The sequence below is a fragment of the Anomaloglossus baeobatrachus genome, chromosome 3 (assembly GCF_048569485.1).
Source record: "Anomaloglossus baeobatrachus isolate aAnoBae1 chromosome 3, aAnoBae1.hap1, whole genome shotgun sequence".
In the NCBI taxonomy this organism is placed as follows: Eukaryota; Metazoa; Chordata; class Amphibia; order Anura; family Aromobatidae; genus Anomaloglossus; species Anomaloglossus baeobatrachus.
The window spans coordinates 491,021,022-491,037,184 of NC_134355.1; the positions used below are offsets into that span (position 1 = coordinate 491,021,022).

Consider the following 16,163-nt stretch of genomic DNA (forward strand, 5'->3'; position numbering starts at 1 on the left):
ATTAGTGACTCCATCTTTATTGAAATAAAGAACCCCCCTCCGCAGTATTCCTGGGTCAAGGGTCCCGCGCCGTACAATATCATCTGATCGGTTTGCTGGAAGGCATATCGATCAGATGTTGTCAGGTTCACGGGCCGGAATCACATGACACAGCAGCTGATTGTATAAATGGCTTTTATACAATCAGCTGATGCATCAGTGAAATAAAAACCTACACACTTACGTGCTGGCTCCTGTCCGATCGCTGCAGGAGCTGCCGGTGATCAGCTGATAGTCTCCTGACGGCAGAATCAGCTAATAGCCGGGCGGTAAAAAGCCAGCATCACCGCGCGACTTGCGATCAGTTGATGCGTCAGGTGATCCTCCGGCAGGTCCTGCATCCATCGGACGAGCCTAGGAGCCAGCACACAGCCTGAGCAGCGGTACCGGAAGAGGAGCTGGGAGCAGGCATGGCACCGGGAGTCTGCAGACAGGTGAGTATGTCCTTCCACTTCTTTTTTTTTTTTTTTTTTCTACTGTTCACTTTTGATTTCGCAGCTGCTTCATCCCCCGCACGGGAGTGGGCCTGCGGCCGCACGGGAGATTCAAGCAGCGGTGGCGGTACCGGGAGGATCCGATGACCGCAGTGTGTGTATGTATGTGTGTGTATATATATATATATATGTGTGTGTGTGTATATATATATATGTGTATATATATATAATATATATATATATATATATATATATATATATATATATATATATATGTGTATATATATGTGTATGTATGTATAAATGTGTTTCAACTCTACTTCCGGGTGGAGCTGTATAATTCATATACAGTCACCCAGAAAATGGCGACACATTACTATGAAATACACCTCCTCCCCTTTTGGGTGCAGTGTAACACCCAAAAGGGGAGGAGAATAGGCATGTCATCTAGTGACTGCCCAAATTTGCAGCTATCGTAATTCTACTAAGGATTACTATAGCTTTTTGATGTGTACACAGGAAGATGCTCCCCCTACTGGCAATTATAAGTATTTTTTATATAAAAGTTTTATTTCACATATTTAAAAGTTGAATTACATTAAGAAAATAGTTATTAGACTATTAGAATAATATTGTTAGCTGATTTGGCCTACAAAAAAAAATAAAAAAAAAAAAATTAGACAATACAGTCCCTTTAAGCTTCAGGTTCATTGTATGAAGATTATTCAGCCTATTAGCACAATAGATTTGTGAGCTTTTTGCCTTCTATTGATGTGTGTTGGAAACATTCATAAGTGGAGAACGGGGTTACTGCTAGTTGACTGCTTTGCATATATGCTCCTCGCTGTAGACCTATTTAGAAGTACATGCATACGTATGCAAGTCATACAGTTTCTGCCTTACGTATTTAGTAGTCACTAATATATTAAGCATACAATTTAGGACACAAAAAATGGACAGTTTAAGCATTTTTTTTTTTTAATATCTGACTACCGAAATCATTGTTGTAATTGTTACACAGCGACCGCATAACATTTTATAAACCACTGAAAAAAATTTATATAGATGATCCAAAAATTCTGAACAGGCTAAGAAACAAGTATTTTTACTTGTCTTGATATTGGGCTATTTGACCTTCATTCCGTGGCATACCACATTATATAATAAAAGCCAATTAGTGTTATTTCTTTGTCGCTCCATTGGGAGACCCAGACAATTGGGGTATATAGCTTCTGCCTCTGGAGGCCACACAAAGTATTACACTTTTAAAAAAAAGTGTAACCCCTCCCCTCTGCCTATATACCCTCCCGTGGATCACGGGCTCCTCAGTTTTATGCTTTGTGTGGAAGGAGGCACACATCCACTCATGCATTCTCATACATAGTTATGTCGGATGGAAGAAAAGAGGACACCGATGGGGTCCCCGGCATGTTCCCTTCTCACCCTACTATGTCGGCGGTGTTGTTAAGGTTGAGGTACCCATTGCGGGTACGGAGGCTGGAGCCACATGCCGTCTCCTTCACCATCCCTTATGCGGCTCTGGGAGAAGTGGGATCCTAAGCGGTCATCCATGAGCTGGGACCGTGCTCCATCCGCAGCCCCTGGTGGAACCTGCCGGACCGGAGCTTCTTCACCCCCAGGGACCGGGCCCAGCAACTGGAAGGTACTCTGTGTCCCCATGTGGGGACTGTACAGAGAGGGTCGCACCTTATCCCCGGAAGCCGCGGTAGTTCCGTCCGTTGTCTTTTCGGCGGACTTCCGCGCCGACCGTGCCTGCTTGTCGGGCACGGCCTTAAATTTAGTCCCCGGCTTCGCCGCGACCTAGTCGCGAAAAATCCCGCCCCCGAGCCTGCCTGTCAGGGTTTAGGGCGGGATTGCCGACATGACGTCGGCTTTGAGGGCTGGAGCATCCTGCATGTTTCCCTCCCCCCCTCATTGACCACTGTGAGGACTCCAGATTCCCGCTCTTTGCTGGCGCCGCCCTCGGCTCCACACCCCCCCTGAGAGCTCCGGCAGCCATTTTTAGCATTCTGCCGGTGGATGCTACTCAGCAGCAAAGCTCTGCAGCTGCGGGGGATCCACGACAGGGAATCTGGAGGACACACTCCGCTCGTTAGCGGTTGGTAAGCCACACCGGTCACGGTGCTGGTCCCCCTAGGGTGCCGGGATCGATAGATAGATAGATAGATAGATAGATAGATATATATATATATATATATATATATATATATATATATATATATATATATATATATATATATATATTAGATAGATATATCTAATATATCTATATCTGTTCGGAAAGGCTGTATACCCTTTTCCTATATACCCTCAGTGGTCACTCTCCTAAGAGACAACCATGTCGTCCACAAGGAGCAAAGCTACTAAGGCACAGATTTTTTTCGCGGCCTGTACCTCTTGTGGGGCTATGTTGCCTGCGGGATCCACCTACCCTCACTGTGATCAATGCTCGACTCCTGACACGCTTGCTCAGCCGGAGCCTAGGGCACTTGTGGGCCCCTCGGCTCATGTAGATCCCCCTGCTCCCACTGAACAGGCTGCAGGGACAGAGTCACCGTCGTTGGCCTCTTTCGCTGAGAAACTCTGTCACTTTCTCAGTCCATTGCACAGTCTATGGACAAATGGTCATCTAAGCTCCTTGAAGCTTTGCAGTCCAGACCGGGCCCTGCACAGGCCCCGGCCCCTGTTAGTCTGTCTCCTCCAGGCCCTTCTCGGTCCGCGCCGCAGCGCGCTCCCAGGATAGCCCCTAGGCCCCAGGCGGAGGACTCCTGCCCAGACCGCAGCCCCAGACCGGCTAAGCGGCCTCGCTGGGACTCTTCCCCGACCTCCTCACGCTGCTCTGGATCTCAGCTTGAGGACTCTCAGGACGACGAGGCGGACATGGGAGCTCAGGGCTCTGACCCTGACTTCGCCCTTAACCTTGATACCCCTGAGGGGGACGCCTTAGTAAATGATCTTATCTCGTCCATCAACCAGGTGTTGGATCTCACACCACCGCCGCCTCCTGCAGAGGAGTCGGCTTCTCAGCAGGAGAAACACCAATTCCGTTTCCCCAAACGTACGCGCAATACGTTTTTTGATCACTCTAACTTCAGGGACGCTGTCCAGAAGCCCAGAGCGGTTCCGGATAAGCGCTTTGCTAAACGGCTCACTGACACGCGTTATCCCTTTCCACCTGAAGTTGTTAAGGGCTGGGCACATTCTCCCAAGGTGGATCCTCCAGTCTCTAGATTGGCTGCTAGGTCCGTTGTGTCTGTTGCCGATGGCTCATCCCTGAAGGATGCCACTGACAGACAGATAGAGCTCTTGGTGAAGTCTATTTATGAGGCCACGGGCGCGTCTTTCGCCCCGGCCTTTGCGGCCGTGTGAGCTCTCCAAGCAATCTCGGCATGTCTGACTGAGATTAATGCTGTCACGCGGAATTCTGCTCCACATGTTTCTTCCTTGACCTCTCAGGCATCAGCATTTTCGTCCTACGCCATGAACGCCGTCCTGGACTCCGCTAGCCGTCCGGCTGTAGCATCCGCTATCTCCGTGGCAGTCCGCAGGGCCATTTGGCTGCGCGAATGGAAAGCAGACTCTGCTTCCAAAAGGTTCTTAACTGGTTTGCCTTTTTCTGGCGACCGTTTGGCGAACGGTTGGATGAGATTATTAAGGAATCCTCGGGAAAGGACTCCTCCTTACCCCAGTCCAAACCTAAGAGACCTCAGCAGAGAAAAATCCAATTGAGGTTTCGGTCCTTTCGTCCCTCGGCCAAGTCCCAATCCTCTTCGACCAACCGGCCGGAGAAAGGCCAGAGGAACTCTTATGCGTGGCGGTCCAAGTCACGCCCCCAAAAGGCCGCAGGAGGCACTGCCTCCAAGACGGCCTCCTTATGACTCTCGGCCTCATCTAGCCACATCCTCGGTCGGTGGCAGGCTCTCCCGCTTTGGCGACGCCTGGTGGCCACATGTTCAAGACCGATGGGTGAGATACATTCTGTCTCATGGTTACAGGATAGAGTTCAGCTCTCAACCTATGGCTCGTTTCTTCAGAACCTCCCCACCCCCCGCGCAGGCCGACGCACTTTTTCAGGCAGTGGACGCTCTAAAGATAGATGGAGTTGTGATTCCCGTTCCCCTTCAGGAACGTGGTCGCGGTTTTTACTCCAACTTGTTCGTGGTGCCAAAAAAGGACAGGTCATTACGTCCCGTTCTGGACCTCAAGCTGCTCAACAGACATGTGAGAACCAGACGATTTCGGATGGAATCCCTCCGCTCGGTCATCGCTTCGATGTCACAAGGAGACTTCCTAGCATCGATCGACATCAAGGATGCTTATCTCCATGTGCCGATCGCACCCGAACATCGTTTCCTGCGTTTCGCCATCGGGGACGAACACCTCCAGTTCGTCGCATTGCCCTTCGGCCTGGCGACAGCCCCACGGGTTTTCACCAAAGTCATGGCATCCGTCGTGGCGGTCCTGCACTCTCAGGGCCACTCGGTGATCCCCTACTTGGACGATCTCCTAGTCAGGGCTCCTTCTCGGGTGGCCTGTCAACGAAGTCTTTCCGTCACTCTGGAGACTCTCCAGCAGTTCGGGTGGATCATCAATTTCCCGAAATCCAAGTTGACGCCGACCCAATCACTGACTTACCTCAGGATGGAGTTTCATACCCAGCCAGCGTTAGTCAAGCTACCGCGGGACAAACAGCTTTCTCTGCAAGTGGGGGTGCAATCACTTCTTCGGAGTCAGTCACACCCCTTAAGGCGCCTCATGCACTTCCTGGGGAAGATGGTTGCAGCTATGGAAGCAGTGCCGTTCGCGCAATTCCATCTACGGCCACTCCAATGGGACATTCTTCACAAATGGGACAAGAGTTCGGCTTCCCTCGACAAGAACATCTCTCTTTCCCTTGCAACCAAAACATCACTTCAGTGGTGGCTCCTACCCACATCTCTGTCTCGGGGAAAATCCTTCCTACCTCCAACCTGGGCCGTGGTCACCACGGACGCGAGCCTGTCAGGTTGGGGAGCGGTTTTTCTCCACCACAGGGCTCAAGGGACCTGGAATCCAATAGAATCGTCCCTTCAGATCAATATCCTGGAGATAAGGGCAGTATATCTAGCCCTATTGGCTTTCCATCTGTGGCTGGAGGGCAGGCAGATCCGAATACAGTCGGACAACGCCACTGCCGTCGCGTACATCAACCACCAAGGCGGCACTCGCAGTCGTCAAGCCTTCCAGGAAGTCCGCCGAATTCTGCAGTGGGTGGAAGACACAGGCTCCACCATCTCCGCAGTTCACATCCCGGGAGTAGAAAACTGGGAAGCAGATTTTCTCAGTCGTCAGGGCATGGACGCGGGGGAATGGTCTCTTCACCCAGACGTTTTTCGAGAGATCTGTCGCCGCTGGGGTACGCCGGACGTCGACCTCATGGCGTCACGACACAACAAGGAGGTCCCGGCCTTCATGGCTCGGTCTCAGGATCACAGAGCTCTGGCAGCGGACGCCTTGGTCCAGGATTGGTCGCAGTTTCGACTGCCATACGTGTTTCCCTCTCTGGCGATGCTGCCCAGGGTACTACGCAAGATCCGGTCCGAATGCCGTCGCGCCATTCTCGTTGCTCCAGACTGGCTGAGGCGGTCGTGGTATCCGGATCTGTGACATCTCACAGTGGGTCAACCGTGGGCACTTGCAGACCGCCCAGACTTGCTGTCACAAGGCCCGTTTTTCCATCTGAATTCTGTGGCCCTCAACCTGACTGTGTGGCCATTGAGTCCTGGCTCCTAGCGTCTTCAGGGTTATCTCAGGATGTCATTGCCACCATGAGACAAGCCAGGAAGCCAACGTCCGCCAAGATCTATTACAGGTCTTGGCAAATCTTCTTATCCTGGTGCTCTGATAACGGTTTTCCTCCATGGCCGTTTGCCTTACCCACATTCCTTTCATTTCTACAATCTGGAATGGACAAGGGTTTGTCCCTCGGCTCTCTCAAGGGCCAAGTTTCGACGCTCTCCGTGTTTTTTCAAAAGCGTCTAGCCAGGCTTCCGCAGGTCCGCACGTTCCTGCAGGGGGTTTGCCACATGGTTCCACCTTACAAACGTCCGTTGGAACCTTGGGATCTTAACAGGGTCCTGACGGCTCTTCAAAAGCCGCCTTTTGAGCCGCTGCGGGATGTCTCTCTCTCCCGTCTTTCCCAGAAGGTGGCCTTCCTGGTGGCAGTCACATCAATTCGGAGAGTGTCTGAGCTTGCAGCGCTGTCATGCAAAGCTCCCTTCCTGGTTTTTCACCAGGATAAGGTGGTTCTGCGTCCTGTCCCGGAATTTCTCCCTAAGGTGGTATCCCCTTTTCATCTAAATCAGGATATCTCCTTGCCTTCCTTTTGCCCTAATCCAATTCACCAGTGTGAAAAGGATTTGCACTTTTTGGATCTAGTGAGAGCACTCCGGCTCTACGTGTCTCGCACGGCGCCCCTGCGCCGTTCAGACGCGCTCTTTGTCCTTGTCGCTGGCCAGCGCAAGGGCTCTCAGGCCTCCAAGTCAACCTTGGCTCGGTGGATCAAGGAACCGATTCTCGAGGCCTACCGTACTTCTGGGCTTCCGCTCCCTTCAGGGTTGAAAGCCCATTCTACCAGAGCCGTAGGTGCGTCCTGGGCATTGCGGCACCGGGCGACGACTCAGCAGGTGTGTCAGGCAGCTACGTGGTCTAGTCTGCACACTTTCACGAAGCACTATCGAGTGCATACCTATGCTTCGGCAGACGCCAGTCTAGGTAGGCTAGTTCTCCAGGCGGCGGTTGCCCACCTGTAAGAGGGGGCCGTTTTAGGCTCTTTCTATTGAGGTATTGTTTTTTTACCCACCCAGGGACTGCTCTTGGACGTCCCAATTGTCTGGGTCTCCCAATGGAGCGACAAAGAAAAAGGGAATTTTGTTTACTTACCGTAAATTCCTTTTCTTCTAGCTCCTATTGGGAGACCCAGCACCCACCCCTGTGCCCTTCGGGCTGGTTGTTCTTTTGTGTACACATGTTGTTGATGTTGATTTGTTATTTTGGTTCATGGTCTTCAGTTCTCCGAACATCCTTCAGATTGAATTTACCCTAGACCAATTTATAAGTTTTCTCCTTCCTGCTTTTGCACCAAAACTGAGGAGCCCGTGATCCACGGGAGGGTGTATAGGCAGAGGGGAGGGGTTACACTTTTTTAAAAGTGTAATACTTTGTGTGGCCTCCAGAGGCAGAAGCTATACACCCCAATTGTCTGGGTCTCCCAATAGGAGCTAGAAGAAAAGGAATTTACGGTAAGTAAACAAAATTCCCTTTATTATTAAGGTTTTGAGTTAGAACTTCTGTGTCTTCACACAGCCCACATGCTCACTTCCCTTCTATTTATACCCTGGGGCTATCTCCATAGCTCTTAAGGCCCAGTCACACACAACGACTTACCAGCGATCCCGAAAACGATGCGACCTGATAGGGATCGCAGGTAAGTCGCTGGGAGGTCGCTGGTGAGATGTCACAGTCAGATCTTACCAGCGATGCAGGAACGATACAGGTCGCAGTACGGACCTGTATAAAGATCTCGGCAGTCACTGTGATCTTGTCACACAGTGTCAAACACAGCGATGTGTCCTGCCCAGCAGGACATCGCCTTTGAAGAAAATGGCCTGGACCATTCTGCAAGGACTAGAGATCTCACAGCAGGGGCCTGATCGCTGGTAGGTGTCACACATAACGAGATCGCTAACTGGATCGCTGTTGTGTCACCAAAACCGTGACTCAGCAGCGATCTCGCTAGCGATCTCGTTATGTGTGACGGTACCTTTACAGATAGAACAGAGGTGTGCTTACTCATCAGAGCCCCGTTCTCGGAAGCGGAAGAGGACACAGCGATTAGTCACTTGTTGTATTTTCTGTAAATACCATAAGGAGGATTAACCTTGATATTCTTGTTTTGGAAAATGTCTGCTGGATTTGAGACCTGGCCACCAACACTTCTCTGCTCCTAAGCATTTCCCAGAAGTCTTTAAAATGTATATTTGCAATGTTTTCCTCTCTGCACTGACTCGCAGCACATGAGAGAAGGCGCTAGACCAGCCGTTTTAGGGTACTTTTATGCCTGTTCCTGATAATCATGCAGTGTAAATAGACTGCCAATCTGACTGACTGACAAACAAGAAAGACACACATTTCTTAGGTGGAGTTAAATCAAAAACAAACAAACATCATTCTCTGCAGCACAGTGTCTTGTCTAATCAGGAAATGTGCTGCCAAGTACAATGACAGTATGTGTGCAAAGGACCATCTATTACAACGCATCGTATGGCTATGTGCATACGCTGCATTTTTTTGACGCTGCGTTTTTGGCCGCTAAAAACGCACAAACGCACCCGCGGCACAAAAACATGGCAAAAAACGCATGCATTTTTACCGCGATTTGGTGCATTTTTGGCTGCGTTTTGCTGTGTTTTTGATCTCTGCGTTTTTCTGCGTTTTTCCAATGCATTGCATGGGGGAAAACGCAGGAAAGAGTTGACATGTCCATATTTTTTTTTTTTTTTAAGCTCAAAAAAGCAGCTTAAAAAAAAGTTGTGTGGGTACAGCAAAAATGAAAACTCATAGACTTTGCTGGGGAAGCAAAGTCATGCAGTTTTTAGCACAAAAACGCCGCGAAAATCGCACTGTGTGAACTTACCCTAAGTGTCGTCAGATTGCCAAAACAGGCAGTTAAAACAACCAATGATCGGTTTCAATGAAGCTCTGAATTCTTCGGGTATGTGCGCACGTCTACGTTCTATTCCGCAGCGTTTTAGTCACTGCATGTACCTTTCAAAACGCAGCCGAAAAGCATTGTGCATGCGGAATTCATGCGTTCTGGATGCTTGCTCTGCCATAGAGCGGGAAAAGCATCCGGAGAGCAAAACAGAAGTGACATTTTGCTTTTTAGAACGCAGCGTTTTGGCAAAATATTTCAGCATGCAAATCGCTGCATTCTAAAACGCAACGTGCGGATGGAATTTGCACAATCTTCATTAATTGTGCTGGGGACGCAGGACGCATGCTTTTACGCTGTGGTGCAAAACACAGCGTAAAAGCATGAAAAAAAGCACACGTGCGCACACAGCCTTATTGTGCACTAATGTTATTTAAAGCACTACTCCCGCTGTTGTTTTTTTAATTTCATATTTGGAGGGGTGCTTTAAATCAAAGTCCCCTACCTCTGGTCTTACACTCACCCTCCGGCATCTTCACCTTCCATCACTGTCGCACTTGTGAGGCTCCTGTGATTTGTGATCGGCCGGTAGCTCCAGTGTTTCATGGAAAACACTAGAGGACACAAAGTCTACGAGAGCATCAGTCTGGCTCTCATACAGATACATTGGGATCTTGTGTTGTAACTTCTGAATCCGGGCCAGTCAGATAAAAGATGGTGCTATGGGATTGGAGTGGCACTGAAAAAGGATGAAAACGCCGGAGGTTGAGTATAATGCTAGGGACAAGGAGCTTAAATTTAAGGCAACACGCCAGTGGTTGGGGGAAAAACCCACACTGCCGCTGGAGAATGAGAAAAATAAGAAGGTAATATAGGAGTCTAGTACACCATAAAGTTGATGGATTTCAAACAGGAGACAAAGTAAATTACTTAATGTAAGAAATGTGGTTCTACCATGATTTCTGCTTGTATGCCAGGCTGCTGCAGAGGATGTGAACCCTGCAGACGATCCCAATAACCAAGGCGAAGATGAATTTGAGGAGGCAGAACAAGAGCGGGATGAGAACTTACCAGATGAGAATGAGGAGCAGCGACAGCAGCCAGACCAAGCAGAGAAACAAGAACATTTAGTGGTAAGATATTTTACAATTTCTGAAGGAAGTGCCTCACAAAGTCACTTGGAGGCAGAAGAACTCCACAAGACAGTAACCTCCGACAATTCGCACACTGATAACACACACTTTTGCTTTCCTTCTAAATCGTCATAGAAAACACACGTTTTACCCTTCACTAGCAAGGAAAACTGTTAGCAAGTTTTATTTTTATTTTTTCCTTTTTACCACGAGATACTAATTATTGTAATGCCATTCTCTGGTTCCTCTGAAATTCTTTTCATTGCAGTAATATTTCTGATACACAGTTCAGAAGATACAAACACGTAGGAAAAAGGAAGCATACATCAGTGCACGGCAAATTCCCGTTAGCACTATTTCTACTGAGCTGCCGTCTACGATATTGCTGCAGGCTGTAATTCTATATAAAGCACATATTGTCATGTGGTTTAATGACATTCTGTTGTTATTGAAGATGGCGGGAAATCCTGACCAGCAAGAGGATAATGTTGATGAACAATATCAAGAAGAAGGAGAAGAGGAGGTATGTGTCATGCCATATATCATACCTAGACTATAAGTAACAAAACTGTCATTCTAGGAGACATAGGGGCTGAGGGGAGCTAAATAAGAAAAATAGGAGAAATCTATCAAAACTGGTGCAAGGGAAGTGTACGCATTGCATTAGTCTTGATTGCACTTTTGTAGAAGAGCTCGCCATCAGGTAGTTTTATGATCTGTTACAGCGTTTTCTACTGCTCTATCATAGTTTTTTGGGCTAGGAGCGTCCATCACTGACTTAGGGTATATTCACATTCTGCAGATTTCTGACCAATTCATGCCATACATTAATACAGTTGTTTCTACAGCATGTGCATGGAGCGAAGCCAGTCTTAGGTGAATGGAAATCTACACAAGCTTCTGTAGGAAATCTGACCCATGATTTATAACCCCTAAGTGTTTCCCTTATTGCGTATGTGATCTTAGCATATGGTTTTGGAGTTGAGTGAATGACAAACCGATGTATACATAAGCCCAAGGCCTGCACCCGAATTCATAGACAGAAATTGTTTTAGTTTTCTAGGAACAAGCTATTGATTGCTTAGGGGACTGAAGTTCCTCTCTGATTCCACAGATATTCTTGTGTTCCAGACACATGTGCCATTTTATGATCTCATTGTTTCCTGTGAAGGATATCTTAGGTGGTGGTCTGTGTTGGTTGCATGTTATAATCAGTCTCGTATGTTGGTCTTAAGGTCCAGGAAGATCTAACAGAGGAACGAAAAAGAGAACAGAACGCAGAAGAACCTTATGGGGAAAATGAAGAAAATGTGAGTAGGAAGAAAAAGGGATATCCAGCTATTACTTTATTGTAAATGGCTGCAAATGTCAACGAAAAAGCCAAACACTGACACTTGGTGGGTCTCCCATTCTTTGTTTACTATAGTCATTGTGTGTCCACGACAAACTAATGTAGCCACAGCAGTCACATGCTGTTCTACTGCCCACACCACCAGCTCTGGGAGCTATGATGACAGTAGTACAACATGTGACCTCTGAGGCCACTGATTGGCTGCAGCAGTCACAGGATTGATCCCCAGCTCTTGATCTACAGGGTAAAAGAAGAGGATAAATATTTTTGTTTGTTTTTTTTACCATTTATTGTTTTATTTCTTGTTTGTTTGGGGTTTTTTATGCGAAAAGTTGAAACTTCTATATGCCATTTCTTATGATTTCACTATTGAGCATTACTGTGTGCTGCTATGAACACAATACCGGATTTACATAGATGAGAAAGTAGTGTATGGGTTCATTGATCATCTGTTTAATTCAATCCACATTATTTTCTGTGTTCTGTCACAATAGTGTCCAAAATGAATCAAAACTGTCACCCTCCTCCTCTTGGCAGCATAAAAAGGCATTAATAGTACCTTAGCCAAGAATCTGCAGTCACGCAGTCTGCTCTGTCCCTTATCTACACGTTTGCCTCTTCTAGCTTACTATTCTCCACCTATTCCTAGTAACACACTTGTAGCTTTCAGTTTCACCCTAGGCTGTAAAATAATTGTGCTTCTACATGTACAGATGCACTCTGTGGACAAAGGTATCGAGACTCCTTAACATTTCACCTATCGGTGGTTTAGTGACCTCTTCTAATCAATCCATAGAATTTAATAAGCACTTTGTTGTTGCTTTCAAGCTAAAAAAGTTTCCACTTTTCTGGGAAGGTTTTCTACAATTTTTGGGTGTCTGTGGGATTTTTTTGCCCATGCATCCAGAATAGCATTTGTGGAGTCAGACACTGATGTTGGATGAGAGGGCTAACAATCTCCCTTCTAGATCATCCCAAAAGTGTAAGATGGTTAACACCCTCACCCAACCAAGCCTTTAATAAGGACTTGAATATAAAGGTCCTTCCAAAACTGTTTCAGCAAAGTTACAATAACATAATTGTCCAAAATGTCTTGATATTTTGAAGCATTAAGATTTCCCTTTACTTAAATTTGGGAGTCTCAGACAAAATCCTGAAAAACATCCCTTTAGCGTTATCCCCCCAACTATACAGTTAGCACAATGCAGTCAGGCCGGTAATGTTCTGGCATTTCCAAAACCCAAAATTGTTTGTCAGACTGCCTAAGGCTGCTTTCACACATCCGGCTTGAGCTCTGCGGCTCAATCCGGCTGTGCAAGCTATGCAACGGATGCGGTGAACACACCGCATCCTTTGCATAAGTTTTTCCTTTGCGGCCAGTCCGGTTTTTGCCGCTTGCGGCATGCTACTGAGTATGCGCAGTGGCAAAAACCACATGCGGCGGCCGGATGCGGTTATTGCCGCATCGCTCCGCATCCGGCCGCCATAGGCATGCATTGAAAAATGCGCCGCATCGGCCGAATGTGGCGCGATGCTTTTTTTGTTTTGCCGCACGAAAAAACGTGCCAGGCAACGTTCCATCCGGCCGCCGCTTCGGCTAAATCTGCCGCATGCGGCAAAAACCGGACGGAACGCAAGGCCATGCGGCACAATACGGCACTAATTAAAGTCTATGCAGAAGAAACGCAACCGGCAGCAAAAAAAAACGGTTGCGATTTTCCTGCAAAGTGCCGGAGTGTGCCGCATTGCAGAAACCGGAGGTGTGAAAGCAGCCTAAGAAGCAAGATTCATCACTCCACGGAACATGTTTCCACTTCCAGCAGTGGCACTGTTCTATCTGATGCTTGGTATTGTGCTTGGTGGTGTAAAGTTGCTTACAGCTGCTTGACTGGGGAAACCCACCGGTGGCAATATGACTACATGAAAGACACAAAATCTGTGAACAAGATGTGTGTGCCATTACTGTGTCCATATGTGACAAAAGACCAGTTATTATACAGTAAGGGTAAGTTTACACAATGAGTATTTGCAGCATATTTTTCACACCAAAAACTTGAGTGTTGGCAGGAAAAATACTAGATGCAATACACACATTTATTATGTCTTTTTTGCTGTGTTTGTTTTTTTTCCGTATAAATGAAAACCACTGCAATTAAAATGTTATGGTAAAAAAAAGGCACCACAGCTCAAAAAACGCTCCATGTGAATGAGGTTTTAGAAATTCTGCTGCTGCTATAATAGGCTGCCTTGTGTCCACCCGAGAAAATGCACACACAAAAACGCTGCAAAGACGCTACTTGTGAACATACAATAATACCAATTGTGTGTAAATAGCCAATTTATCTGCTTAAGATCTGCCAGACATCTGACTGGACAGTTGTACACCTTTATCTGTCGTTACCATGATTGCAGCATGTGATCAGGATGCAAAATACAACTCAATAATCAGGAATAAGGTGATCACAACCAAAGAGGAAGAGGAGGATTCTGTCCATCCATACAAAATATCTGTCTTCAAAGAGTCAACTGAGCCCGATTTCATCCTGCATTCATTGTGTGCGTGTGCGCTTGCGTGTGCGTGCCCAGCGTTCAACCTGGTTGGCAACTAGATGACCAAAAATCTGAAATCTGCACAATTTCATCTTCTAGGTTTACATGGATGTACTTAAATTAAGAAAGCATATACACTGGTACAAAAAATGACCAGAAAAAAATGTCAGATTTAGCGTTAGTGTTCCTTAAATGTGAAGTAACTTGTTCTAAAATGTGTTAGTTTTACCACCCAGTGAGCAGAACATTGCACGGCAGATTCCTCCGCGCTCCCGGGAGAGCCCGCTCTGCCATAGTTAGCGCATGACTTCCTTAGGCTTTTTACTTTGCAGATGTCGCACATGGCCGTTATTTCAGTGAGCAGGAGTCTGCTGAAGTCACATTATCACCCTAGAAGGAACAATCTGGGGCTGCTTTATGCTCACATTATATTCCTTTAGTATCGCTTTTACTGTCGGAAAGTAAGGGAGAGGGCATGAGATAAGATATCTACATCAGAAGTCACTTTCCCTGTGTTTCTGGGACAGAATCCATTGAATATAGATGGCATATAATGGATGATATACTCATGGGTCGGAAAGATATGATTTTACCTTGATATGCTTTTAGTCAGAGAGCAGATGGAGCGTTCTGTGTCCTCAGGCCTCCTGTTAAAAATCCACAAAGCCTGAGCTGCTAATCCTGCCATTCATGTGTCCACTATGAGAAATATGGCTTTATACTGTTCCAGCAGATTTAGCATTTCTGGACTTTTATACCATTGTAATAATCGTCAACTTTCCATTTTATTTTTTTATCTGTAACATTTTTGGGGGGTGAGAGGATGGATAAAATAAGAAAAAAAATGTTTTGGTCAATCATCATGCACATATTCAGTGTTGTGTATTTTAGTTATACCCCTAATGGCAAGCGCTAGGCGTCTGAAGAAACCAGCATATGGTTTAGTGTGACTATATATGGCTGCGTCTACAGCGCAACAAAAATTCTCACAAAAGTAGCGCAGCAAAAACATGTCTGCAGCTTGGTGTCTCGCGACTGTGTAGCGCTTAGATTTTGCTGTAAAATAAAAATCCAATTGTCACAAACAACATACAACTTACATTGAAATCTCTGGCAAAGTAGTTGTCTTGGGGCGTACAACTGGAAATCCAATTAATCTGGAAATGTTTGTGACTCTATTGAAGACGCAATGCGCCAACATAGAAAATCATTAGATGGGATGTCGCAAAGCAGCACTGCGATTTCAGTATCACCCATTACTCGCATTAGAGCCATGCTTGTCGGGGCCCTGGGTCATCGTTCTTTATTGGCTGATAGTACCCATGTGCTCTGGGAGACTTAGACAGCACATGCTCATTTGAGTCTTATGACTAAGAAACCTGTTCGGAACGTGTAATTGAATATATTGGGACTTTGATCCCCCTCATTTTTTTTAATTCTCCATTTTATGTTTTTAATCATTTTATAATAAATTGGATTTTTATCTATAACTACACCCAAGTACGTTGATGCTGGATTTATTACCCCTTTCCTGCTTGGACCTGGACTACCAAACTTGGTCCTTGCACTGCCCAGGTTAACCGCCTCTATGTATTACTAATGGTGAGCTGGATATCAAACTTCTTTCAGTGCCTTGCAAAAGTATTCATACTGCTAGACGTTTTCTACATGTTTTTTTCACGTTACAACCACAAACTTAAATGTATTATATTGGGATTGTATATGACATACCAACACAAAGTAGCAAGTATTCGTGAATTGTCAGCATCAGAAAAAAATTATAGTATAGTATAACACAGGATAGCCCACATGTCCGTTACGTACTCATGTGAATAAGCCCCAATAGTTATTCTGTGGACAGATTCTCCTACCTGAGCTGTAGATCTCTGTAGCTTCTCCAGAGAGACTATCGGCTTTTTGGCAGTTTCTATAATTAGGTTGGG

General features: G+C 46.5%; 1 protein-coding gene across 3 annotated transcripts in view; it reads left to right on the plus strand.

The window, feature by feature from the left end:
• GOLIM4 (golgi integral membrane protein 4) overlaps window positions 1-16,163 on the plus strand; it is a 200,489-nt gene that overhangs the window by 158,769 nt on the left and 25,557 nt on the right. For all 3 annotated transcript variants that reach the window (XM_075340652.1, XM_075340653.1, XM_075340654.1), the window contains 3 exons: window positions 10,164-10,319; window positions 10,774-10,842; window positions 11,555-11,629. In XM_075340652.1, coding sequence (XP_075196767.1) covers window positions 10,164-10,319; window positions 10,774-10,842; window positions 11,555-11,629 — 300 coding nt within the window. The remainder of the gene's footprint in view (window positions 1-10,163; window positions 10,320-10,773; window positions 10,843-11,554; window positions 11,630-16,163) is intronic.